This window comes from Schistocerca americana, chromosome 7 (genome assembly GCF_021461395.2).
Source record: "Schistocerca americana isolate TAMUIC-IGC-003095 chromosome 7, iqSchAmer2.1, whole genome shotgun sequence".
NCBI classification, from domain to species: domain Eukaryota; kingdom Metazoa; phylum Arthropoda; class Insecta; order Orthoptera; family Acrididae; genus Schistocerca; species Schistocerca americana.
Window position 1 is genome coordinate 135,982,772 of NC_060125.1, and position 26,883 is coordinate 136,009,654.

At 40.5% G+C, this 26,883-nt stretch overlaps 1 protein-coding gene across 1 annotated transcript in view; it reads right to left on the reverse strand.

Moving 5' to 3' along the window:
• Window positions 1-11,025: 11,025 nt before the first annotated feature.
• Window positions 11,026-26,883, reverse strand: part of LOC124622797 (myogenesis-regulating glycosidase-like) — a 68,479-nt gene continuing 52,621 nt past the window's right edge. Inside the window, exon 6 of the mRNA XM_047148589.1 lies at window positions 11,026-11,334. Coding sequence (XP_047004545.1) covers window positions 11,135-11,334 — 200 coding nt within the window. The 3' untranslated portion in view covers window positions 11,026-11,134. The remainder of the gene's footprint in view (window positions 11,335-26,883) is intronic.

The following is a 26,883-nucleotide window of genomic DNA, read 5'->3' on the forward strand; positions in this document are numbered from 1 at the left end:
TTAGTTTGGTCGACAGAATATTCAAAAGTATATGATATCGCTGTAGACAATACCATTTTCTTCACCCTCAGGCTACAATTAGTAATCGACCTTTTCTCTTTTAGGACGGTAATTTTCCTTTCATAACATCAAGAATCCAGCACGAAAGAAAAAACTATCCTGAATTTGGTGGTATGGATAGAAATCTTGTGCCAAAGTCGAAACCAGGCAGCAAATATTACTCTGCTTCTGCAAGAATGGAAAGCAATTCAGCCTTCAGTCCAATGAAAATAGTTGAAATGTCTTCCCAGCAGTTAACAGCTGCAAACTGAGCTGAAAGAGTTCTCACGTACTACAAGTAATAAAACACTTTTCTCAACGAGCAGAAACATTTAGGAACATAATATACAATTACCGAATAAAATTTGTACGTCCTTTTAGAGATTTCCGGTTCACTCAAGATTTATTGATGCTTCAGTGCATATGGTGTACATGAACTGATTACACTTACAGGTCAGTAGCACAAGGGTTCTGACCTGCTATGTATCGGCCAATGCTGAAATGCCCATTGATGGCGTCAGCGGTCGGAGATTAAGGCAGCAAAATTAAAGTTCTTATAGATTGGCAAATAGGGAAGGCATTATTTCGAATGGTCAAATGTAATAGTAAATACTGTTTTTCTGTAAAAATGAGTATTGTAGGATAATATGGGATTAATATAGAACGTACGCGTGCTGCTAGTGTGAAATTATTTTATTTTTCATTTTTCGTCAAAATGTTATCCCGAACGCGCATACTAGTCGTATTAGGTATGCGCGGCGTACGGGATGGTCCCACCGACCCACCCCCTACACGTGGTGTAGGTTCCATGGGCGACAATGCAGTCGCTGACTGTGGCGTCCAGTAGATCATAAAAATGGCGAATACTGTTCGCGGACACATGATACCACGTCTGCTCGACCTGTTCACGTAGTTCTGTAAGAGTTGTTGGTTGACGAGTACAAGAGTCACTTCTCGTCCCATCATATCCCACATGTGGTCGACTAGAGCCCAGTTCGTAGATAGTACAGGCCAGGGAAGTTTCTGCACGTCTTTCAGGGCACTTTGAGTTTGACGGGCAGTGCGAGGGCGAGCATTATCCTCTTGGAATGACTCATCACCTTCGAGTTGGCAAAAGAACGGTCCTAGCAACATTTTTCACGTACTTAGCGCTGGTTAGCGTCCTCTCCAGAAACAGTTGTAGCTTCACGCATCACAGGCCATAAGGCCTAGTTTGGGGCTAGTGTGTCTTGGACGAATGAAACCTATGAGACAGCGCTCACCAAGTCTACGTCGTCACTTCCATGAAGGCAGAGTTTTCTTTCACCACCGAAGACCTCCGAGTGCTATTCCCAGCGATCCTATGGCGCCACCAGTATAGCCTTGCACGCCGATGCTGTGGCGTAAGACGTGTGTAAGAGGTGTGCGTGCGCGATGTCCCGTGGCTGATAACCGGCTCGCTACAGTTCGTGCTGACACGTCTATGTTCACAAGCACTCTCATCCGTGCTGTGGTAGCTGTACGATCTGCTACTGCTTCACTTACAAAAAGACGATCCTGGCGGCCGTCTGTTTTTCATAGTCGTCCAGAACCTCGTCTATGGGTGTAAGAATGCTCACGTGACCACTAACACAAGATTCGTTGCACAACTGACGCAGCACGTCCAATTTGTGTGGTGATTCTCCAAAAAGACCATCCCGCTACTCGGCAGACCACATTTTCACCCCTTTCAAATTCGCTCAGTTAGTTGTTGGAAGCACGAGTGCGTCTCTAAAGCGTAGTCGCGTGCTTCCTTCGCACGTTTGCATCACACTGAACCTATGACGTGTTTAATGACAATGTATCGCAATTTCGACGAAGAGCATGTGTTTCTTGTGAAAAAAATATTGGATTATTGCGTCAGCGAATGTCTGTTGAACGGTTTGGTGACCAACGTACAATATATAAATGCTGCATACAAAAGTTTGTGAACAAGATGCAGAGCAGTGGAACGGAGTTGGATCTTCAAGGACGGAAGACGGCCGCCATTTTTGGAAGATTAGGTGATTGACGTGAAACGATTATTGGCTTCTGCTGAAAAGTTGTTCTCAGGAATGTGGAATGTCACGCAATACATGTCACATCGCTGCAAAGAAAGCTGACATGTATCCATAAAGGTTTATAGTTGATAAGAAGCTGAATGTCAATAAAGACAGACTCATCACATTTTGCCATTGGTTTCAGAAATTTATTGCCCAGAGGCCTCGAATATTGTAGTACACATGGTTCAGTGATGAGGCTTGGTCCCACCTCCCTAGCTATGTAAACTCTCAGAATACACGTTTGTGGTGTAATTAAAATACACACGCTCTGATCGAGCAACCCCTGCACTCACAAGTAATTGGCGTGTCCTGTACAATACCACTGCGTCACATCATCGCACCATTTTTTTTTCTCGAGTCTGCTGTGGGTAGTGCAGTTTACATTGAAATGTTTCGAGAATCTGTGAAGCAGTCGGTCGATAAAGAACTTACCATCGGCTGGTACTAATAGTATGGCCACACATGCCACACGTCTCAGATTCAATCGTTCCTAGGCAGAGTGGCTACGAGAGGACTTTGGACCCCAAGATCACCTGATTTAACACCAAATGACCTTTCCCGCCGGGGTGGGCTAAAAGGCAAGGTCTGCAGAAGCAGCCGGCCGCTGTGGTCGAGCGGTTCTTGGCGCTTCAGTCCGGAATCACGCGGCTGCTGCGGTCGCAGGTTCGAATCCTGCCTAGGGCATGGATGTATGTGATATCCTTAGGTTAGTTAGGTTTAAGTAGTTGTAAGTCTAGGGGACTGATGACCTCAGATGTTAAGTCCCACAGTGCTTAGAGCCATTTTATCCGCAGGAACAAACCACACAACTTGGAAAATTTACGACAGAACATCATCGGTAAAATCCAGGCAGTGACACAAGAGGTTCTGGCAGCAGCGTTGGAGAATCTGCAGCGCCGTGTTCAACTATTTTTGAAAGTCGAGGGCGGTCACTACCAGCACCTTTTATGACACACCTTTATTTCCCCATGAACAAGGTATGATAGGATCATTTCATTTCATTTCCTGATGTTTGTGCGATACCATTAAGCGTAACTTAAGAAATGTTTGTTTGTGGGGCCTCTTTCGTGTTCGACATCCTTTACAAGAATCTGCTGAAAATGACCACCGTTGACGTCCATGCAGCGGTGTGTTAGAGGTATATTTACAAACAACTGACCCTCCATTTTGCGCCACACGCAAAAATCACAGGCAGAGAAATCAGCGATCGACGTGGCCAGTAAATTGCAGTGCTCTTTCTGATTGTCATCTCCTCAGGTTGTCAAGGAGGCGTGTGCTGTTCCTGCATCTTTCTTATAATGTAAATACGGTTCTTTGCGTTTATCCACATATGGATTAAAGTTTCTGGACCTACTGGGTAGCACTAACAGTTTGGTTAAATTATGATACGGACACAAGACACTGTGTACCCAACATCGAACTTGAGATAATGCAACGGCAAGTACTGACGGAATTTTCTGATGCATAACGGCGTATTTCACGGTTCACATACCCTGACAGTTTCTATCACTCCTCAGAAAAATTTTGGAGCCGAAAGTTCTCTTTGCATTTCACTCAAAAATCACCGGCGGAATGCAACACACGAAAGTTCATATGCAGGCTTTAACTCATTCACAACAGCGCATTTGTAAGAATACAGATGCACGTCCCTTTTTTTGACAATGATTCCACACGACGATCTCTTAACAATGATTTGCACTAGTAAACGGCGTTAACACTTTGTCGAACTCAGTTCCACGCATTCCTTTACTCGAGCAGTGTTTTCTGCTGCCCAAATTCTTTTCGGAAAGTTACGGTTTCTGTTCGCTGAAGATACCATTTCATGCTATTTTGGCAATAAGTTTTTTATTTCAAACTTTGCTACAGGTTTTTCCAAAATACTTCCGATCTTAAACTCTTACGCAAACAGTTCCACATACATTTACCATAAATTGTGCATTGCATAATACTCAACAACAAACTCGGACTGTTTCATCATGAGCGTCATTTTGTGTTGCATTCACCTGATCATCAAACACTTCTACTCCTCTCATTCAAAAGCAATGATCCAGCGAAATACTTGGGACAGGGTAAGCAGAATGGTGCAAGAGCTGTATTACAAATATTTTCCGAGCCGGTTTATTTTGTCAAACTCGTAGTAAAATTTAAAACTCTTATTTCATCTGTGACCATCCTGCTAAATGTACTCTTGTGTAAGTTACGTTTTTAAATTCCTATAGAGGTGCATACATCTGAAAATAAACACTAAATTATCTAAAACGTAATTTTTCTTTGGTGTTTGTGTTTCTCTTCTTCTTTAATTAATATCATTTATGTTATGTGAAATACGCACATTTTATAGTTGTGCAGCTGTTTTTCACGTGTTTGTTTTATCATGTAAGTATCAATGAAAAATTAGAGAAACAGAAAGATGGAGACTGTTAATGAAAAAATAAGCCTAACTTCTTGTTAGACTGGTGGATGCACGACGCACACAGCAAGCACGGAAAGTTACAGAAGTCAATAATAGGTGTAGACGGTGGTTTAAAGTGAGTTAGACTGTTAAAATTCATAGGGTTCGTTTAAAAAATGGTTCAAATGGCTCTGAGCACTATGGGACTCAACTACTGTGGTCATAAGTCCCCTAGAACTTAGAACTACTTAAACCTAACTAACCTAAGGACAGCACACAACACCCAGCCATCACGAGGCAGAGAAAATCCCTGACCCCGCCGGGAATCGAACCCGGGAACCGGGGCGTGGGAAGCGAGAACGCTACCACACGACAACGAGATGCGGGCGGGTTCGTTTAAAAAGAGCTGTTGAATAGCATTAAGTATTACAATGCGACCATCTGGATTTACTATGAAAAATATTAATTTACTGAAAAGTTGACTTTAAAGTAATCGGACTGTAAAGTATATTTCAGTACGTTTGTTAATACTATTCCACTTTTCTGTTCAGTTACTGATAATTGGCAATTAGCACGAAACAAAACAGCTATGACAGATGGAAGGTTGATACGGAGTAATTAACAATGTGTTACATTGGATCACATAACGATCCACTAACTTAATAAATACAGTAATCTCTCACACCATCATGAACGCAAATTAAAGTATTGTTCATTAACTAGTCAATATAATTACAGTTGCAGATAATACAGAGAAAATACTAAACTAAATAATTCACTGCATTGCCGGAAACAGCACGTTCGTAATGAAACTTTCAATGCCAAAATAATTTGTAATGAAAGGTTACGAAAATAGTTAATAAAACAAGTCTGTTATTTACGCTGCATTTAATTCTTCAGTTTCAGAATGTGGACACAAACTGTTAGTGAGAAACTGCACTTCACGATTCAGTAACATTTACCTGGACTGTGCCGTGACGTCGCCGTTTAGTGGCAGATAAATAATTTCCACATCGATGTTCCTTTTACTGACTCATCACATCTCCATATGTAGCCAGATTACAAATATTTCTCCACGTGAATTTCGTTAATCATCACAGAATGCTCACTCCGTAGCCATAACGGACCAACTGTCACAGACTACCACCCACAAAGTTGTCGCGATTGAGGAGGTGTCTGCCTAACAAGGGCACCCACATCCAGCGCTAGCGTGCCCCCCCCCCCACCCCTCACCCCCGCCTCACCGCCCCCGAGTCTCTCAGGGAAAGGAAAAAATATAGCGTAGTCAGGTGTTTTTCTTTCAAGAAAGTGATTTAAAAGGCAGTATTAAAAAGGTCTATAACAGTGTTGGAACTGAAACTTCTTATAGGTACTTAATGTCGCCCTTCGTCTTCGAAAATATCAAAAATTATCCGCACCCCTATTTCTTGCCTGTCCCCCAACGCCTTACAAACTATTGTATTGGCGCTATTCCTGCCTAATTAGTGCAGTTTCTCGTACAAGGACAATCAATGTTTTACGTACTTTGTTTCATTTCTTTAAACACCCATCCTGCTTTTCAGTACACTTTTAACTGTTGCCATATTTGATTACGATGACAATATTACACGCAAATATTAAAGTTCTAAGTCATAAATAACAGTATTTATACAAAAAATTCCTTATGCTCCTAACAGACGGCGTTACTCGTTACAGGTACAGAAAAGTGGCGCATACTTTGAATTATTCAAGATCTAATTATGAATTGAAATCAATACAATCACAAAAGGAAATTATGCTGTGCTTTTACGTTTCACAAGTGAGTGACTTTATGCTAATACCTTGACATGATTTTCTCATTACAGTATCCATTGTTTTACACTTAAATAATGTTAGATGAGTGATTGTTTATACAGTGCTGTGGATGGAAGAGCTAAACTGTAAGACCTTAGTATGCCAAAGTCATCGGGATTTATAATCAATAAATCACTGTCCATTTTTTTCTAATAGAAAACTCAGTGTGTCATCTATAACAATGAAACTGGTGATTGTGTCAATTTAGCATCTTACCATCAACTGCACTACATCAAATCGATTATCAGAGACACAAGCTACAGTGATTTGTCGTTCATTTGCAAGACATCCAATTTTTTTAAACTACTATTAGATACGAGCAAATATCGCCACGCCAGCTACCGAAGTGGGGAAGCATAAGTAAACGCACCAGAGAACGCAGCACCCTAACCATCAACATACGTCAATTCGGAGAAATTTCCTTGCCTGCTTCTTTGGCAGCGAAAAATAATAACACTGAACAGAAGCAAATGAAACGAAATGTGTCACATAGTTATAGTGCAGCAGGAGCTTGTATTTTCAGTCCAAGTGCAGTTTAAAAACTTTCTTTTCTTATTCAATAAAACAAACCATTAATTTACAACCATCCTCAAGCAAAGTTACAAGAACGATTGTTATATTCAACTGGTTGTGAGGAGCGTGAGTGAACAAACAGGGTAATAAATTCGAAATCCGTAAACTGCACGTAAACTTGTAGTTGGCCGTAAATTAACGATAAAGTTCATAACAAACAATGTGCAAAAATTGCAACATTACTGGGAGAAATTGTAGCTAAATTATACTTCTGACAATTTTGTGCACCTTGATGAATATTATTGTGTGCTTCGAATTCAGTTATACGGACAAGTAAAAATTAGCATTGGGAAGAAAAAAGGAAGGAAGAAAAATACCAGGAAAGAAGAAGCGCACAAATATAGTACGGAACAAAAGAGACTGAATGTACCTAATGTCTGACATCGGATACTGAAGTACATCACCATTCTTGCATGCAAAATACTGAAAATAGAAAGACATCTACTTACCTTTATTTTCTGTATATTAACCTGTAAGTCATCATAGTCATAAGAACGTAATTTAGCTATGGATGTCGTAAAGTCACTAAAATTCGTTGTTTGTCTTTAATTCAGCTTTTCACTGTCATCAGGATATGTTGATTCTCCAGGTACACAAGAACAGGAGTGTAAAATCGATGTAAGCTTATCTCATTCCCAGACGAATCTCCATATATGCTACCCACATAATGAAATTTAACGTTAGTTTCGCACAGGACAATTCGCAAATTATCTGCCTTTTACGAGTAGTGTTCTTCAGGTGTGCATATCTCTTATACATGAGCTGCACAAAGACAAACCATTTCGTTATACACTGACCCTCCATATTGCCTTCACAAATGAAAATCACAGGATTAACAGCCAAGTTATTAAGCAGGGCACTCACGTCATCTTGTTACATTATATGTCAGTACACATTAATTACAACGTGAAAATAACCGATGAAGACACTGTATTGCCAATATTTGTAGTTACATTTACCAGAAAAACTCACAATCATCAATATCATTTGTAGGGGACACCGGGACATGTTTACGCCTAGGGCACGTTTACCCAGAGAACTTTTCTGGAACGATTCTTGCTAGGGCGCTAACGACGATGAAAGATTACCATTGCCATCTACTGAGGTCTCTCACAAACTTCACGCCACCAGTCGGGTGAAAGTTTTATCGCGAAGAACATATTTGTGCTTTTGTACAATATGATTTACATTTTGTTAAATGTTCAAATGTGTGTGAAATCTTATGGGACTTAACTGATAAGGTCATCAGTCCCTATGCTTACACACTACTTAACCTAAATTATCCTAAGGACAAACACACACACCAATGTCCGGGGGAGGACTCGAACCTCCGTCGGGACCAGCCGCACAGTCCATGACTGCAGCGCCCAAGACCGCTCGGCTAATCCCGCGTGGCTACATTTAGTTACTCAAATATCGAAGCTCCTTGGCAACATATCTTTTGGAATAGAGAATAAGTAAATACAATGTTCGTTTACAGTAGATTATTCTACTTTTAAAAGTACATTTGTGATTGCCATCCTAATATCCCAGTCAAGCTAACTTGAAGACAACTGCAGTAACAAACGCAATTTAAAAAATGGAGGCACAGAGGAATAAAAGATAGAAATTGCTGAAAAAGCTACACTCCTGGAAATTGAAATAAGAACACCGTGAATTCATTGTCCCAGGAAGGGGAAACTTTATTGACACATTCCTGGGGTCAGATACATCACATGATCACACTGACAGAACCACAGGCACATAGACACAGGCAACAGAGCATGCACAATGTCGGCACTAGTACAGTGCATATCCACCTTTCGCAGCAATGCAGGCTGCTATTCTCCCATGGAGACGATCGTAGAGATGCTGGATGTAGTCCTGTGGAACGGCTTGCCATGCCATTTCCACCTGGCGCCTCAGTTGGACCAGCGTTCGTGCTGGACGTGCAGACCGCGTGAGACGACGCTTCATCCAGTCCCAAACATGCTCAATGGGGGACAGATCCGGAGATCTTGCTGGCCAGGGTAGTTGACTTACACCTTCTAGAGCACGTTGGGTGGCACGGGATACATGCGGACGTGCATTGTCCTGTTGGAACAGCAAGTTCCCTTGCCGGTCTAGGAATGGTAGAACGATGGGTTCGATGACGGTTTGGATGTACCGTGCACTATTCAGTGTCCCCTCGACGATCACCAGTGGTGTAAGGCCAGTGTAGGAGATCGCTCCCCACACCATGATGCCGGGTGTTGGCCCTGTGTGCCTCGGTCGTATGCAGTCCTGATTGTGGCGCTCACCTGCACGGCGCCAAACACGCATACGACCATCATTGGCACCAAGGCAGAAGCGACTCTCATCGCTGAAGACGACACGTCTCCATTCGTCCCTCCATTCACGCCTGTCGCGACACCACTGGAGGCGGGCTGCACGATGTTGGGGCGTGAGCGGATGACGGCCTAACGGTGTGCGGGACCGTAGCCCAGCTTCATGGAGACGGTTGCGAATGGTCCTCGCCGATACCCCAGGAGCAACAGTGTCCCTAATTTGCTGGGAAGTGGCGGTGCGGTCCCCTACTGCACTGCGTAGGATCCTACGGTCTTGGCGTGCATCCGTGCGTCGCTGCGGTCCGGTCCCAGGTCGACGGGCACGTGCACCTTCCGCCGACCACTGGCGACAACATCGATGTACTGTGGAGACCTCACGCCCCACGTGTTGAGCAATTCGGCGGTACGTCCACCTGGCCTCCCGCATGCCCAATATACGCCCTCGCTCAAAGTCCGTCAGCTGCACATACGGTTCACGTCCACGCTGTCGCGGCATGCTACCAGTGTTAAAGACTGCGATGGAGCTCCGTATGCCACGGCAAACTGGCTGACACTGACGGCGGCGGTGCACAAATGCTGCGCAGCTAGCGCCATTCGACGGCCAACACCGCGGTTCCTGGTGTGTCCGCTGTGCCGTGCGTGTGATCATTGCTTGTACAGCCCTCTCGCAGTGTCCGGAGCAAGTATGGTGGGTCTGACACACCGGTGTCAATGTGTTCTTTTTTCCATTTCCAGGAGTGTATTTACACCTAACGAATCTGAACCAGAAAGAACTAATTATATGAGAGCAAGCACTGATAACGGCAACATATTGCTAAAAGCAAGAATAAGAAAAAATGTGGTTAGGCCTACTTTCGATGTCGTCATTAGCGTTGTGCCCAAAGACTGGTTTTCACGTGGTAACTCTCCGTGCCCCACTGTCGTCTGTCATCCTCTTTAGGTCCGCATAATTTATGCTGCCCTTCATGTCTCTCTATCATCTTGTATCTGCTCCCTCCTATCAGTCTCCTCTCACAAACAATTCCTTCCAAAGCGTCTGTTATCAAGCACTTCGATCTCAATGAATCTATTACACAGTTTTCTTCCTTTCTCTTATAACGTGCAGCAGTCTCATAAAGAGGATGAAAACTGCCTTTGTATTTACTTCATGAAAAGAGCAGTAAAAATGGAAGTAAGAATGTGTCCGTGGTTTGGATGTAAAAGATGGGCTCATGACGACTGTGCCACAGGAAACGTAATATTTTTTGTGTGTATAAATTGCGACTCGGACAGTGATGAATAGTCATTTAATTCACATTAAAACTTCTATGGAAGATACATTGCGCTAATAGGCAGAAATTCGCCAATAACCTTTGTTTACGGCCAGAAAAATTGTTGTGTTTCTTCATGCTGTTTGGTGTAAATAAGCCTGTAATTTTGTAAGTAAAACATATGTTGAAAATTTTAGAAGTCTGTTTTGTATAATCGTTAATGTATTCTGTACGTGTAAATGTGGCTGCCATAAGTGCATAAACCTGTCGCCATACCTGGAGCACGTTTGCACACTCGAGCTGAGCCTAAATAAAATTATTCTGCACTCCGAAATGTAATCTTGAATCAGATGTATGCATACCAACTTACATCATGTTATGAAATTAAACAATATTAAACACGATAAACCTAACGAAGAAAATTTTAAAATTCCGAAAATAAATCCGCGTAAATGCGCCGTATATATTGCTAAAACCCACTCGATGAAGGTGTAAAGACATACTGCATGAACATTAACTGATCTGCTTAAACTGAAACAATGAGAAGGTGGTATTTTAAGGAAGGGATAATATACGTGGGGATACTTTTATTTATCGTATTCCACATATTATAATGCCTGCTTTTACAAACGTATTTTGGGAGATATGTACATCTGTGTTAACAGAGAAACACCATTCTTACTACTCTTCTGTGACCCTGGTGAAATAGGGTAAGACATTGAGTGGTGCCGAGTAGTTGGTGAGCCAGATGGGTCCCTCTATGATGGGGTGTTCGGGGTCCACCTCGTCCGTCCAGTTACCACTGGGCAGGTAGATGTCGCGGCTAACGGCGCCCTCCTCCAGAACCGGTGCCACCAATATGTCCTCTCCCAACAGGTATTCTGCACACAAAATATTAAAATACGACAAATATGTAAAATCCTGTTTTATCTGATATTACAAAACAACCATATTTGACTCAGCCCACAGGGGCTAATACTTCATAGCGATTCATCGCTCCCGCCAGCTCTCACCACTAGGGCGCTGCACCTTCACTTCGTATTGTGTTACATCAGCGAGAGTTTCTTTCGCAGTTAGTTTGATACTCCGTACGTGCAGTACTGGCCATTAAAATTGCTACACCGCGAAGCTGACGTGCTACAGACGCGAAATTTAACCGACAGGAAGAAGATGCTGTGATATGCAAATGATTAGCTTTAAAGAGCATTCACACAATGTTGGCGCCGGTGGCGACACCTACAACGTGCTGACATGAGGAAAGTTTCCAACCGATTTCTCATACACAAACAGCAGTTGAACGGCGTTGCCTGGTGAAACGTTGTTGTGATGCCTCGTGTAAGGAGGAGAAATGCGTACCATCACGTTTCCGACTTTGATAAAGGTCGGATTGTAGCCTATCGCGATTGCGGTTGATCGTATCGTGACATTGCTGCTCTCGTTGGTCGAGATCCAGTGACTGTTAGCAAAATATGTAATCTGTGGGTTCAGGAGGGTAATACAGAACGCCTTGCTGGATCCCAATGGCCTCGTATCACTAGCAGTCGAGATGTCAGGCATCTTGTCCGCATGGCTGTAACGGATCGTGCAGCCACGTCTCGATCCCTGAGTCAACAGATGGGGACATTTGCAAGACAACAATTATCTGCACGAACAGTTCGATGACGTTTGCAGCAGCACGGACTATCAGCTCGGAGACCATGGTTGCGGTTACCCTCGACGCTGCATCACAGACAGGAGCGCTTGCAATGGTGTACTCAACGACGACCCTGGGTGTACGAATGGCAAAACGTCATTTTTTCGGATAAATCGAGGTTCTATTTACAGCACTTTGATGGTCACATGCGTGTTTGGCGACATTGCGGTGAACGCACGTTGGATGCGTGAATTCGTCATCGCCATACTGGCGTATCACTCTGCGTGATGGAAGGGGTGCCACTGGTTACACGTCCCGGTCACCTCTTGTTCGCATTGACGGCACTCTGAACAGTGGACGTTACATTTCAGATGTGTTACGACCCGTCGCTCTACCCTTCATTCGATCCCTGCGAAACCCTACATTTCAGCAGGATTATGCACGACAGCATGTTGCAGGTCCTGTACGGGCCTTTCTGGATACAGAAAATGTTCGACTGCTGCCCTGGCCGGCACATTCTCCAGATCTCTCACCAATTGAAAACGTCTGGTCAATGGTGACCGAGCAACTGGCTCGTCATAATACCTCAGTCACTGCTCTTGATGAACTGTGGTATCGTGTTGAAGCTGCATGGGCAGCTGTACATGTACACGCCATCCAACCTCTGTTTGACTCAATGCCCAGGCGTATCAAGGCCGTTATTACGACCAGAGGTGGTTGTTCTGGGTACTGATTTCTCAGGATTTATGCACCCAAATTGCGCGAAAATGTAATCATATGTCAGTTCTAGTATAATATATTCGTGCAATGAATACCCGTTTATCATCTGCATTTCTTCTTGGTGTAGCTACGTTTCCAGCGTTGGCAGACTTAGAGAAAGCTTTTGACAGTGCTGACTGGAATACTCTCTTTCAAATTCTGAAGATGGCAGGGGTAAAATACAGGGACCGAAGGCTATCTAAAATTTGTGCAGAAACCAGAAGACGTAAGAGTCGAGGGGCATGAAAGGGAAGCCTATCCCCGATGTTATTCAATACGTATATTGAGCAAGCAGTAAAGGAAACAAAAGAAAAATTTGGAGTAGGAATTAAAATTCATGGAGAGGAAATAAAAACTTTGAGGTTCACTGATGACACTGTAATTCTGTGAGAGACAGCAAAGGACCTGGAAGAGCAGTTGAACGGAATGGACAGTGTCTTGAAAGGAGGATATAAGATGAACATCAACAAAAGCAAACGAGGATAATGGGATGTAGTCTAATTAAATCGGGAATTAGAATAGGAAATGAGACGCTTAAAGCAGTATATGAATTTGCTATTTGGGGAGCAAAATAACTGATGATGGTGGATCTAGAGAGGATATAAAAGGTAGACTGGCAACGGCAAGGAAAGCGTTTCCGAAGAAGAGAAATTTGTTAACATGGAGTATAGATTTATGTGTCAGGAAGTCTTTTCCGAAAGTATTTGTATGGAGTGTAGCCATGTATGGAAGTGAAACGTGGACGATAAATAGCTTAGACAAGAAAAGAATAGAAGCTTTAAAAATGTGGTGCTACAGAAGAATGCTGAAGATTAGATGGGTAGATCACATAACTAATGAGGAGGTATTGAACAGAATTCGAGAGAAGAGAAATTTGTGGCACAACATGAGTTTCGAAGCTTTAATATTTTGTAATTTCTCCTCCATGTCAATTTCTTAGAGATATGAGATGTAAAAGTAGGTCTATATTATTTAGTACCTAGCAACAACACTATGTTTCGAGGACAAGCGTATTCTTTACACATGAAGACACATCATAAGCAATGAACAATTAAGTCACATTAAAATCCGTAGTAGCGTCAGGACGTCCCAGTGATGGTTGAAGGATCTGATGTAGCTACAGGATTGTCTTTTGGCGTCAGAGTAAACGTCTGCAACTACACCAACACTGTCTTCATAGCGTCTCTCCGGTTAAATAGAAAGCTGTTGTCCATTTGTTTCACTGAGTTACGGGTTTCGCTTCCTCTGTTTTTAAGTATCTTCAGTAGCCTGTTTTGTTTCTTACTGAAAACGAATGTATGTTCGTTTGTAGCAGCTTTTTCTGTGTTGCCTTCCTATAATTGGGTTAGAAAAACAAATTTGTGTAGAATTTACTCAATGTTTTCACTTGCCTTGGTTACACTCACTAATTTGTGTGGTTCTTTTTTCGAACCTGTGCCGCATTGAGTTATCCAGACATTCCAGGATGTCCGTGAACATTTCCTCATGTACACCTCACGTTTCACTAGCTTGCTGTCTATAACGTTTCTTTACTGTGTGTATTTGTTATATGACGTATTGCCAATCGATAACAGGCGTCCTGCTGTCCGGTTGTATTCCAGTGGCTGTAAGCAGTTCAGTTTTCGTTTGTTTATAATGTACTGTACAGTGTGGTAGGAGGGGGGAGGGGGGGGGCGGAGTTGAGACACGGAAATAGGAGGGCGACTTTGTACGGTGAATATCGGTTATATTAGTTTGTGTGTTTTTAAGTGGATGAAAGATGAGACGGAGGGCTGATTGGTTGAGATTTTTTGCTGTGGTTTAATGCTATGCTTCAGCTGTATTGTTTCAGTGGCCACAGAAAGAGGTGAGTTCCTGCATTCATTCTTTTTGTCATTCATGAATTTCTCATTCATTTCAAGGCCTTGTATATGAGGAAATTTTCCCGTACGTTATTATCTTTCTGTTACGATTTTCCATTGTTATTACTTTACAACGTGTTTCATGTTTCTTAGCTTTTACACTTGCGTTATTCAGTGATGATCAAAGTTTGACAGCTGTGTTTACACTGCTGTCTTCTTATATGTACCTTCTGCTTTGTTATAAAATTACTGTCTGCCATCAGCTATTATACTGCTTTGCTGTCTGCGTATGCGGCGTTGCGAGCCGGTCCAGTGGTGCCATTGTGAATCGTTCTCGGAATAAACTCCATGTACATCGCTATTAGCTACACTGGTGCTGCAAACTGGCTGAGGAAAAGAAGTGTAGAAAATGTCCAGAAAATAAATGATGTGAAAACGACCAGTTAAAAATGGCAGAGTTAATGGGACAATAGTCATAAAGGTTGACGAGTTTACTCCTTCTCCCCGAAGTTCAGAGGTGGGTTGGAAATGCATCATGTCAACCCTAGTCGAGGCATGATACATCTTTGGACAGGACACAATCCTAATGGTATTTATCTCTTACAACTCGATCTCATGTAGAGGGCCGTCTGCGAAGGCGAAAATGAGAAAGCTCCAGAATACGTTGTCTTCCACTGCGCATTATTTAGCACCTCTAGATAGAACATCCCACAAACATCCTATCTATGCACGGCTGTAGGAGCACCGTGAAAGTAATCTGTAGTTGACGGTCTAGCTAACAAATCTCAAAGCGACGGATAACTAAGTATAGGAAACGATGTCGCCACGGACTCCCCAGGGTGCAGTGGGTGCAAAATAGGGAGAAGGACTACGAAGTGATGGCGAGTTAAGAGGGAGAGTCAAGCATCTATGGTGACGTGTTCAGTCACGACGTCTGGCAAGTCGAGCTCACACCCCCATGGTTAGATGTCCACATCCACAGCGACACTTACACTTAAACCCTATCTCTTCCTACAGATCAAACTCTTAGTTTTCAAAACGATACATTAGCGTTACAGTTATAATACCAGTAGTTTTATCATATTATCACTGCAAAATTCAATTGAAACTTTACATACAGTTCACCTTAGTTAGCAGCAACATCAACCCTGCAGGGGTAGGAAAAGGCTTTAAATCTACACAGCCTGTGTCACACCTCCGGGCCCACTTGGAAATGGAAATAATAATAGCATGTTAGTAACCAGTCATAGTGTGCAGACTCGATGTGCATTCCAAGACTACAACCCCAGACGGCTGCAAAGGGACATGCTCAACATCATTTCATAAATTTTATTGTTTCTTTTCGCGTACTGTCTTTTACTTATATATCTTAAATTTTCCACGTTTTTCATATACGAAATGGGCTACACAAATCGCAAGTAGTTATTGCACATTCAAACAACGGACCTTACCGTTGGTGGGGAGACTTGCATGTCTCAGCGATACAGGTAGCCGTATCGTAGGTGCAACCACTACGGACTGTTTCTTTTGAGGGGCCAGACAAACGTGTGGTTCCTGAAGAGGGGTAGCAGCCTTTTCAGTAGTTGTAGGGGCAATACTCAGATTGACTGATCTGGACTTGTAACATCAACCAAAACGGCCTTGCTATGCTGGTACTGCGAACGGCTGAAAGCAAAGGCAAACTACAGCCGTAATTTTTCCCGAGGGCATCCTCTTGAGTAAAATATTCTGGAGGTAAGATAGTCCCCCGTTCGAATCTCCGGGAGGAGGACGTAGTTATCAGGAGAAACAAAACTGGCGTTCTACGGATCGGAGTGTGGAATGTCAGATCCCTTAATCGGGCAGATAGGTTAGAAAATTCGAAAATGGAAATGGATGGGTTAAAGTTAGATATAGTTGGAATTAGTGAAGTTCGGTGGTAGGAGGAACAAGGCGTTTGGTCAGGTGAATACAGGGTTATAAATACAAAATCAACTAGGGGCAATGCAGGAGTACGTTTAATAATGAATAAAAAATAGGAGTGCGGGTAAGCTACTACAAACAGCATAGTGAAAGCATTATTGTGGCCAAGATAGACACGAAGCCCACGCCTACGACAGTAGTACAAGTTTATATGCCAACCAGCTCCGCAGATGCTGAATAGATTGAAGAGATATGTGACAAGAAAAGAGAAATTATTCACACAATTGGAGGGGACGAAAAATTAATTGTGATGGGGCACTGGTATTCGATAGTAGGAAAGAGAAGAGAAGGGAAAATAGTAGGTGAATACGTAAGGGGGGGAGAGGGGGGGGGGAATGAAAGAGACGGCAGCCTGGCAGAATTTTGCACACAGTGTAATTTAATCATCGGTAACACTTGGTTTAAGAATCACAAAACAAGGTTGTAGATGTGGGAGAGACATGGAGACCCCATAAAGTTTCGGATTTGTTACATAAAGGTTATGCAGAAATTTAGGAAGCATATTCAAACTGTAAGACACTGCAGGGGCATATGTGGACTCTGAACACAATTTGTTCGCTATTAACTGTAGATTAAAACTGAAAAAACTGCAAAAAGGTAGGAATTTAAGAATATAGGACCTGGATAACCTGAAAGAACCAGAGGTTGTAGAGGGTTTCAGAGGGATCATTAGGGAACGATTGAGAAGAACAGGTGAGAGAAGTACAATAGAAGAAGAATAGGTAGCTTTGAGAGATGAAAGAGTGAAGGCAGCACAGGATTAAGTAGGTAAAAAGACGAGGGCTAGTATAAATCTTTGGGTAACAGAAGAGATATTGAATTTAATTTATGAAAGGAAAAAATGTAATAATGCAGTAAGCGAAACAGACGAAAAGAAATACAAACTTCTCAAAAATGAGATAGACAGGAAGTGCAAAATGGCTAAGCACGGATGGCTAGAGGACAAATGTAAGGGTGTAGAGGCATATATCACTAGGGGTAAGATAGATACTGCCAGAGGAAAATTAGAGAGACCTTTGGAGAAAATAGAACCACATGCATGAATGTCAAGAGCTCAGATGGAAAACCAGTTCTAAGCAAAGAAGGGAAAGCAGAAAGGTGGAAGGAGTATATAGAGGGTCTATACAAGGGCGATGTACTTGAGGACAATATTATGGAAATGCGTGAAGAGTTTGACAGAGCACTGAAAGATCTAAGTCGAAACAAGGCCCCAGGAGTAGACAACATTCCATTACAACTACTGACAGCCTTGGGAGAGCCAGTCCTGACAAAACTCTACCATCTGGTGAGCAAGATGTACGAGACCGACGAAATACCCTCAAACTTTAAGAAGAGTATAATAATTCCAATCCCAAAGAAAGCAAGTGTTGACAGATGGGAAAGTTTAATAAGTCACGGCTGCAAAATACTAACACGAATTCTTTACCGACGAATTGAAAAACTGGTACAAACCGACCTCTGTGAAGATCAGTTTGGATTCCGTAGAAATGTTAGAACACGCGAGGCAATACTCACCCTACGACTTGTCTTAGCAGATAGATTAAGGAAAGGCAAACCTACATTTCTAGCATTTGTAGACTTAGAGAAAGCTTTTGACAATGTTGACTGGAATACTCTCTTCCAAATTCTGAAGGTGGCAGGGGACAAATACAGGGAGCGAAAGGCTATTTACAATTTGTGCAGAAACCAAATGGCAGTTATAAGAGTTGATGGGCATAAAAGGGAAGCAGTGGTTGGGAAGGTAGTGAGACAGGGTTGTAGCCTCCCCCCGATGTTATTCAATCTGTATATTGAGCAAGCAGTGAAGGAAACAAAAGAAAAATTTGGAGTAGGAATCGAAATCCATGGCGAAGAAATAAAAACTTTGAGGTTTGCCGACGTCATTGTAAATCTGTCAGAGACAGCAAAGGAACTAGAAGAGCAGCTGAATGGAATGGACAGTGTCTTGAAAGGAGAATATAAGATGAACATCAACAACAGGAAAAGGAGGACAATGGAATGTTGTCGAATTAAATCAGGTGATGCTGAGGGAATTAGATTAGGAAATAAGATAATTAAAGTAGTAGATAAGTTTTGCTATCTGAGAAGAAAAATAACTGATGATGGCAGAAGTAGAGTTGATATAAAATGTAGACTGGCTATGGCAACGATAAATAGTTTAGACAATAAGAGAATAGAAGCTTTAAAAACGTGGTTCTTCAGAAGAAAGCTGAAGATTAGATGGGTAGATCACGTAACTAATGAGGAGGTACTGAACAGACTTGGGAGAAGAAGATTGTGATACACCTTGACTAGAAGAAGGAATCGGTTGGTAAGACACGTTCTGAGGCATCAAGGGATCACTAATTTAGTACTGGAGGGAAGCGCTGGAGGTTAAAATCGTAGAGTGAGACCAAGAGATGAATACAGTAAGCAGATTCAGAAGGATGTTGGTTGCAATAGTTACTCAGAAATGAAGAGGCTTGCACAGGATAGAGTAGCATGGAGAGCTGCAAGCTGCTTCAAACCAGTCTCTGTACCACAAGAACAAACAAAACACACACACACATCTTCTGATTAAGTGCTGTAAGTGATTTTCTCGTAGTTTTTACGATTGTTAATTGTATCCATAATCGAATGTACCTAGACAGCAACCTATAAAATTCCTTCAGAAAACAAAAAAATAACAGTCTTGGCACACTACTAGACATACACCAGTCTTTTTATTTGTGTAAATGTCGATGTGGTATCTTTCTTGTTCCGTATGCTATGTGAAGTTTGTATTTCTTCAATATATTTCTTATGTCATGTGTTGATTTGCGTGGTTACTCTACACCGTTTATCCTTTTTAGTCTTCGGACCATTGTTTATGCTTTCTGTGCTTGTGTGTGCTGTAGTGTCGATGTTGGTAGTGGAGTTTTGTGATCCTTTTACCTTCTGCACCATATCTTTTTCTTACAGTAGTGTTTTGATTTTATTATTTAAACAATGTACTGCACCAGGTTTATATTCGTTGTTTGTAGGTACATGCTGTTTCTAGTAGTTTTTCATAATTTGTCTGTGAATTGCAGTTTTATTCAGTGTGCCATACGCTGAAGAACTGCTAGTTTGTGGTTTTGTGGCTGGGTTGATGTGACTTGTATAACTGTATCTGTTGCTGCTGGTTTTATGTAGATATCAAAGTTGTTATCTCCCTTCATTGTTATATATAGAAAATGTAATTGTTTCCATAAGGAAATGAGAGTTATTTGTTCCATTTATGTCTGCATATTAATACAAATGGCATATACAAGTCATTGATGGCACAAAAAGCAAAATGTATAAAACATGGAACAGTGCCTCATAATTTGTTTCACAACTATCAGCCTCTCACCAGAGAGTGCAGTTGATTTTGTTGCCACTAACTTAAATTGACTCTTGAGAAAGTATGACTTGTGATTACAATCACATTCCTTTTAAAATTTGATGAATTTAATGGATGAAAGTACAAAACATAAAAGTGCAGGCAAAAGGCTATAATCGCGCCTAAAAATGGTATCGTCATAAACTTCATAATGGCAAACCGGGAATGGTTAAAGGGGAAGTAAAATACTGTATAAAGATGCATTATGGTGAGAAACATAGATGCCATGTATAGGAAAATTAAAGAGAAACAGTTGTATGAGTATCAAGAGCTCAGATGGTAATCCAATGCAAGTAAACAAGAGGAGACACTGAGGTGGAAGGAATAGTAATAGGACTACAAAATTGAAAGTAACGTTATGGAAGAGAAACAATATGACGATGAGATAGCAGAAATTATTCTACGAGAAAATTTGTTAGCTCACTGATAGATCCAATCAAAATAAGGCACCTGATCTAGAAGACATTCCACCCAGATTATCCTCAGGTGAACATACCATGACGAAACTACTTCAGCATATGCACGATATATTAGATGGGCGATATACATTCATATTTCGAGAGGAATGCAATAATTCCAGTTCCAAATAAGGCAGACTCTGACAAGTGGGAATATACAGACACAACAGTTTCATAAGGCATGGTTGTAAAACACTGACATGAATAATTTTTAAGAACAATAAAAAGAAGTTGAAGGCGGTCTCGAGAAGGATCAGTTTGTGTTTCAAAGAAATATAGTCGCATCCGAAGCAATACTGACACTGTAATTTACCTTAGGCTGACGGAAGGCAAATTTACATTTATAGCGTGTTTTTGACACTGTTGACTTGGATACATTCTTTGAAATTAGAATGGCAGAATGGATCAAATGTAGTAACTGAAACTTTCTTTATACTTTGTAAAGAAACCGGACTACAGCTAAAAGAGTCGAGGAAAATGAAAAGGGGACGGTTATCTACACATTATATCAACATGAGATATCGTGTAAGGGAAATATTCTACTTGGCATATACCAGTTTGTAATGCCCTGTGGTGGTCTCCTTCAAGACACATTGCAAATCTGTTACAATTAACAGAGAGGGAGTGATAAAAGTTGCCTGTTTCTTTGCAGTTTCATTTTTTTCTCATAATATTTCCGGTTTTTTTTCAGTCATGAGTTGTCTTTGAAATGCTTTGAGAGTTTCTGCTATAGTCAGCTTCGAACAGTCAAATAAGCGCCACCGATCCATTTCATATCTGTCTAGGACCTGTATATCTAAGCGTGGATGTTTATTCACTGGAACTACATCTTGCCGATACAGTATAACTTGGATTTGTTTTCTAGTTTGTTCCACTTTGCATATTTGGAATTAGGGTGTTCCTTGTCAACAGTTCATTGTATCATAAGATAGCAAGTTGTGTGATTTTGATTGATGATTGAATTTTGTAATCTGAAGTGCAGAGTAAAGAAATCACCTTCACCGACTACCTGTCCCCCTTTCTACATACGTACTTGCTGAGGAGGATTTGTGTTAAGGTAGGCGTTTTCATCTGATTAAAGAGTGCTAAGTATGTTATGATACATGCATACCACGGACTTAGAAAATTTTGTGGGTGGAGCACATCCAGTGTAGTGTTGAGCGTACTAAAGGGAGTTGGAACTTTCTGTGCTTCTGTGATCATTCAGATGATGCTTGTGGTAAATAATTCCCTGTATTAGTTTAATAATTTCACTTCTACGGCACTGTCTTAATAAAATCTATTTCTCATACCACATTTTCTTTTATTAAAATTCTGGTACTGAGAAAATATTTTGAGCAGTGTTATTCTTTGTTTTTGTGATCTGGTGGAGTAGTGGCAGGTTTAGTGGAAAATATTTCACTTTTGTATATAAGTTGGGCTTGTTGAATTTTGTTGGAATTGAGATAGGACGAGTCAGTTTAAAATTTCTGTTTAGTCATTGGTGGTTTTATTGTCCACTGTATGATGGAAAACCTTGCAGGTAGTCAAAGAGCGGCAAAAAGTGGTCGTTTCTGGAGATGTCAAGAGAGAAGGGAGAAGTGTCTTATTCTGGAACCATGTGCAGAGTTACTTCTCAAGGAAATAAAGGTGTGTCTTATAGTGATTAAATCAATATATCAATTAGTTACATAGAAAGTGATCCAGCCAGTGACACCAATGTTATAACTCAACAGAAGTGAGTGCAATGGAATTAACTGAGAGACTGGAGGAAGATGCAAAAGAACAACAACTTTATTTCTGTACAGGGACAGATACAGAGTTAAGAAGAGAAATTTTAATCCACTGGGAAAGATGCTGCAAGGTCATACAATGTGCATACTGCACAAAAATACAGTTAAGGGGAAAGTTAACTTCTGGTCTAGGTGAGAGTGATTTTACACTTGACAAAAACTTGCCAGTGTTCAAAAAGGCCAGGTTAATTTTTAGGAGATTTTCTCTGAACAGAAAAAGCAGTTACTAGGTGATTCAGATAATTTAAGTGAAGAATATGAAAAGAATAAGCAGATTTGTGAGCAAGGTGAGCTCTGAAGTTTGTTCAGAAAGACGTCAAATTCAGGAAAAAGTTTAATGAGAGGAGGATGTATCTGAGAATAGGGAAGAAAATCAAAAAACAGTGAGAAAATTAATTACTTGGCTATTGCACAATTGGTTGTTAGCACTGAACAAAGTTCCAGTGGTATTGTACCTGTGTGTGTTTGAGGATCTGAAGAAGTGAGGTCATTATAGATATTTAAGGAAGAACAGGAGGAGATTAACAGGAGCAGAAGGGAAACAAAAGGAATTAAATGAGAAGGTATCTAAAACTGAAGAAGAATTAGGAATTGTATATTAAGTTGAACTAATCAACAATGAATCATGATTAGGTGTTACTGTGCCAACAGATGATCAGCAAAATGGTGCTGGAGATATACATAATGATATGGCCAAGGCTGTGGCTGTTGAGGTTTAAATCAGTTACTAATACAAGAAGTAGAATATGTGGTGACAAGACTTGGAATTAGGTTTGCAGCATGGTAAGGACAGTTGTTGAAACTGACGTGAATGCTGTAGAGCCTAACTGGGAGTGAATCACTCATAAGACTCTGGAAGCAGAGAGAGCCTTAGTGTCTGAGTGGCACCAATAGAGTTCTTAAATGGATGTACACTGAAGGGACTATCCAGTGTCTTTCATTTGTACATTAGTCCATAGTTTTTGTTTTGTGAGAGCAACCACGCGGTTTACATGTGGTTTCTCTTGAAGTGTTCTCAATTAATAGTTTATCTAAGTAGCCAGCCAGTTTTCCCATGTGTTTCTTGTATTATCTTTCTTTGTGTGGTAAGATTTTTGTGGATGATAAGGCACATATCATGTAATTGATGTTAAACTTATACATGGGGCTGTCACATTTGAGGTGAAGGGTGCTGGTAATTTTCAGATGGTGGTTAGTGTTCTTGTGATGGATGTAGTTCTCATGTATTTTTGTGTATTTCCTCGGTATTAACGTTATAATCTTTGGTAAGCTGATTTTCTGTGTACTTGAAATCATTTTTTCGCACTGTGGGTGAAGTCTGGTATGTTGAATATGAGTAATATTTTATATGGTATCTAATGTTTTCATAAGTTTGCCGCAGATGTTTGATTCTTGATGCATGTTTTGATACAGTGATAGATTATTTGAGTATTGTGTGACCCAATGATTTATTACAGAATGCTTTGTTTTGATTTATGTTTCTATATTATTGACAGTCAACCACAGTAGGGAGTGTTTTCTGTACACTGAGATGTTGTTGTTCATGGTGGATGTTGAATAATAAAGAAGAGTATTAATAACAGTGTGTCTAGACTGACTTCGTGTGGGTGTTTGCATGTGAATGTTGAGCAGGATCTGACAGTGTATTGACTGAAGAGCGGATATCAAATTGAACTCTTAAAGGAGCATACACATGTTTGACTAGCACTAAATTTGTAACTGTTCAAACAAACAGGATAAACTTATTTTCTTTGCTGTTTTCTTTGTCTTGTTCTGTTCTATACCTTTATGACAGTGTAACTTTATCTATAGCATCGTTGATGCGAAAGTTGTGTGAGACTAGTCACCTGTACATAAGTATGTATCTGCATAAGTGTTTGGTATGCATGAGAGGTTTTGGTTTCCTGATGAAGTTTGTTATTGAAACTTGTGAAATGATTAATTGGTTTGTGAGTACTTGTGTGGTTTTATATTCCTGTATGTTGTATTGTGTCATGGGTGTTCTGTACAGACTGTGGCTGAACAAATGAATGAGAGTCTGTAAAGTTGTTTTCAAAACTGGATTTTATATGAGTTTTAAGTGATTCCCTCCTGGGGAGGATGGTTTTGTGGTTTTTCAACTGTATTGTATTACTCAAGAGATTATTTGGAATGCATATGTATTAATAGAATCCCTCCAGAGGTAGAGAACTCTTAGTCTTCCTCAGACAGAGGTGCTGTGGAACGATTTTGCAAGTTATGGATAATGATTCGAGTTGGGCAGTAATCACAGAGGGCTGTAAAAGACTTCCAGTAATCAGTTGAACTGATAATTGCCAGTGCTTAATGAGAGGCTTGTGATTATATGAGTAATGTTGACGTACCTGAATAGCTATTGGCCAGAAATGATAGGATCATGCCTAATTTTGATATTTTTGTGTGTGTATTTGCTTATGAAAGTTGCATTATAGTAGTTTCAGATAAACAAGGAAGTTACTGGTAGCTTCAGTGAAGGTGTGACCCACTTTCTCATGCAGATCTTTAAGGAAATTTCTATATGGAGCGAGGCTAATGATATTTGGTATTCACACTGAGGCCATATTATGATATTATCTGAAGGACTGCAAGATTTGCAGCTTAGTATATTGGGCATTTTGAAGACAAGAATTTGAAAGTTTTGATTCATGATGAGCATGGTGATTTTTTAAGATGAGTATTATGGGATAACCTTCTATGATGACGCAAATTCAAGTTTTTTCAGATGATTTTGTATTTTCAGTGTGAAGTGGATTATGATCAACTATGTTATTACAGGAAATGTAGATGACATGGAATATTCTGTTGTGAGAAGTAAGTGTAATTTGAACCATTAAGTATGTAGGTCTGTGTGTACATGGATGTGTTGTCCTCCATTGGTGTATTGTTTGTACGTGGATCAGATGATGATTTGATGATGAGTATTTATGTGGATTGGAGCTAATAATGCAATAATGTTTTTTCTCAGATACCTAGTTACCTTAGCATTGTACATATTTCATGTCTGTGATTTGATACTTTGATATTCCTTGTAATGTGCTGTCTGATTCACCTGTGTTGTTATACATGCTTTATACTTCTGTTTGATGAGTTCTCTCATTGAATTGCATAGTTTATTTCTAGTTTGTTTGTTCATTGTGAACATTTTCGTTTCTCCTTTGTGTGGATCTCTTTATTTAGTGAATATATTAGTTCGTTGCACTTTGTATGGTCTTTTTCTGTATCCAAGGAACAATTAACTTTTTTTTGCTCAAAATATTTTTGGTTTTCTTGGATTGGAAATTGTGTTTGAAATACTTTGCGACTTTGTGCTATAATGAGGTTTGATTACTCAAAATTAGCTCTTTGAATAATCTCTCCACTCTTGCATTTCCTATCTTTTTAGGCCGATTTTGACCATCAGCCAATCGGAGATGACTGTTTTTGGCATGATAAGGTATTACATTTCAATTTGTATTCGCCATGGTGGTAATATTCTCATTAAATTTTGTTCTGTTTCATTTGAGAGACAGTGTGGCTTTGACTGGTGTCGATGGGAGCTAGTTTTGAGTTTCTGAAATGATGACTGAAACTGATGAGTTCTTTTCTACTACATGCCATGGTGACCAATAGGCGAATGTATAGGTTATTACTGAAGTGTATTCCACCTATTTCATAGTTAACTTATGATTACTTCCCATTCATGCCTATGGTAATACGTTTGTGTATGGTGAAATGGAAGCGCAACAATTGCTCACTTCTTGTTAAATGTGTGTTTATTACAGGACCAAATATTATCTTTCAATCCATCATGCTGTAGACTCAAAATTATTATCCTAACCTACATTATAAAAGAATTATTGCCTTCTCATATGTTTTGCATTGACAGCACATAACTCTGTTTGCACTTTGCAAGAATCTTTTTTATATTTCATGTACTGAAGGTCCATGTGTACTTTCTAAAACAGGATCTTTCTCATAATTATTTCAGTTCAAGCCACTTCATTTATTATCTGTAGTTGGTGCTGATAAATGCAGCCACACTACCATATTTTGTATATTTATTACCTCCACCTTCGTCACATAAATGCTCTAAGATGGCACAGACAGTTAATAACATTCTGCATTCGCAGACCGCTAGTAATACACACTCACTTTCCTTGCATGGAGTTTGGATTCAGATGGGGAAAGGTATGTCACTGGCTGCTATTTTGGAATATTTCTGATTTCTGAATGCAGTAAGCGGTGTGAGATGCTCTCTAATTGCTTTATTAGGAGGGTATTACGTTCTGACCCAGGAAAGTATTGGTTTAACTATTCTTTCAAGTCTAGATTCAGCGAGTGCAGATAAGATGGGACATCGTCATTTCTACTGCTTGGGGCTATAAGTTAAAAACAAACAAAGTCTACTATTTTTGGAAAGTTTCTTGGTGTAAAATTACTTATTTTAATTTTGGGATAGTTATCTATGCAAAATTCATTTCTGTTGCGCCTGCATTAAGTAAATGAGTGTGCGAGACTTTTCCTGAAGTTCCCAGTTTGTTTTCTGGACTATACAAGTGCATGTATTACAGCATAGCTTAACAGCCTTTACTCAGTAACAGTTCATGGAAGTACATCAGTTTTCAT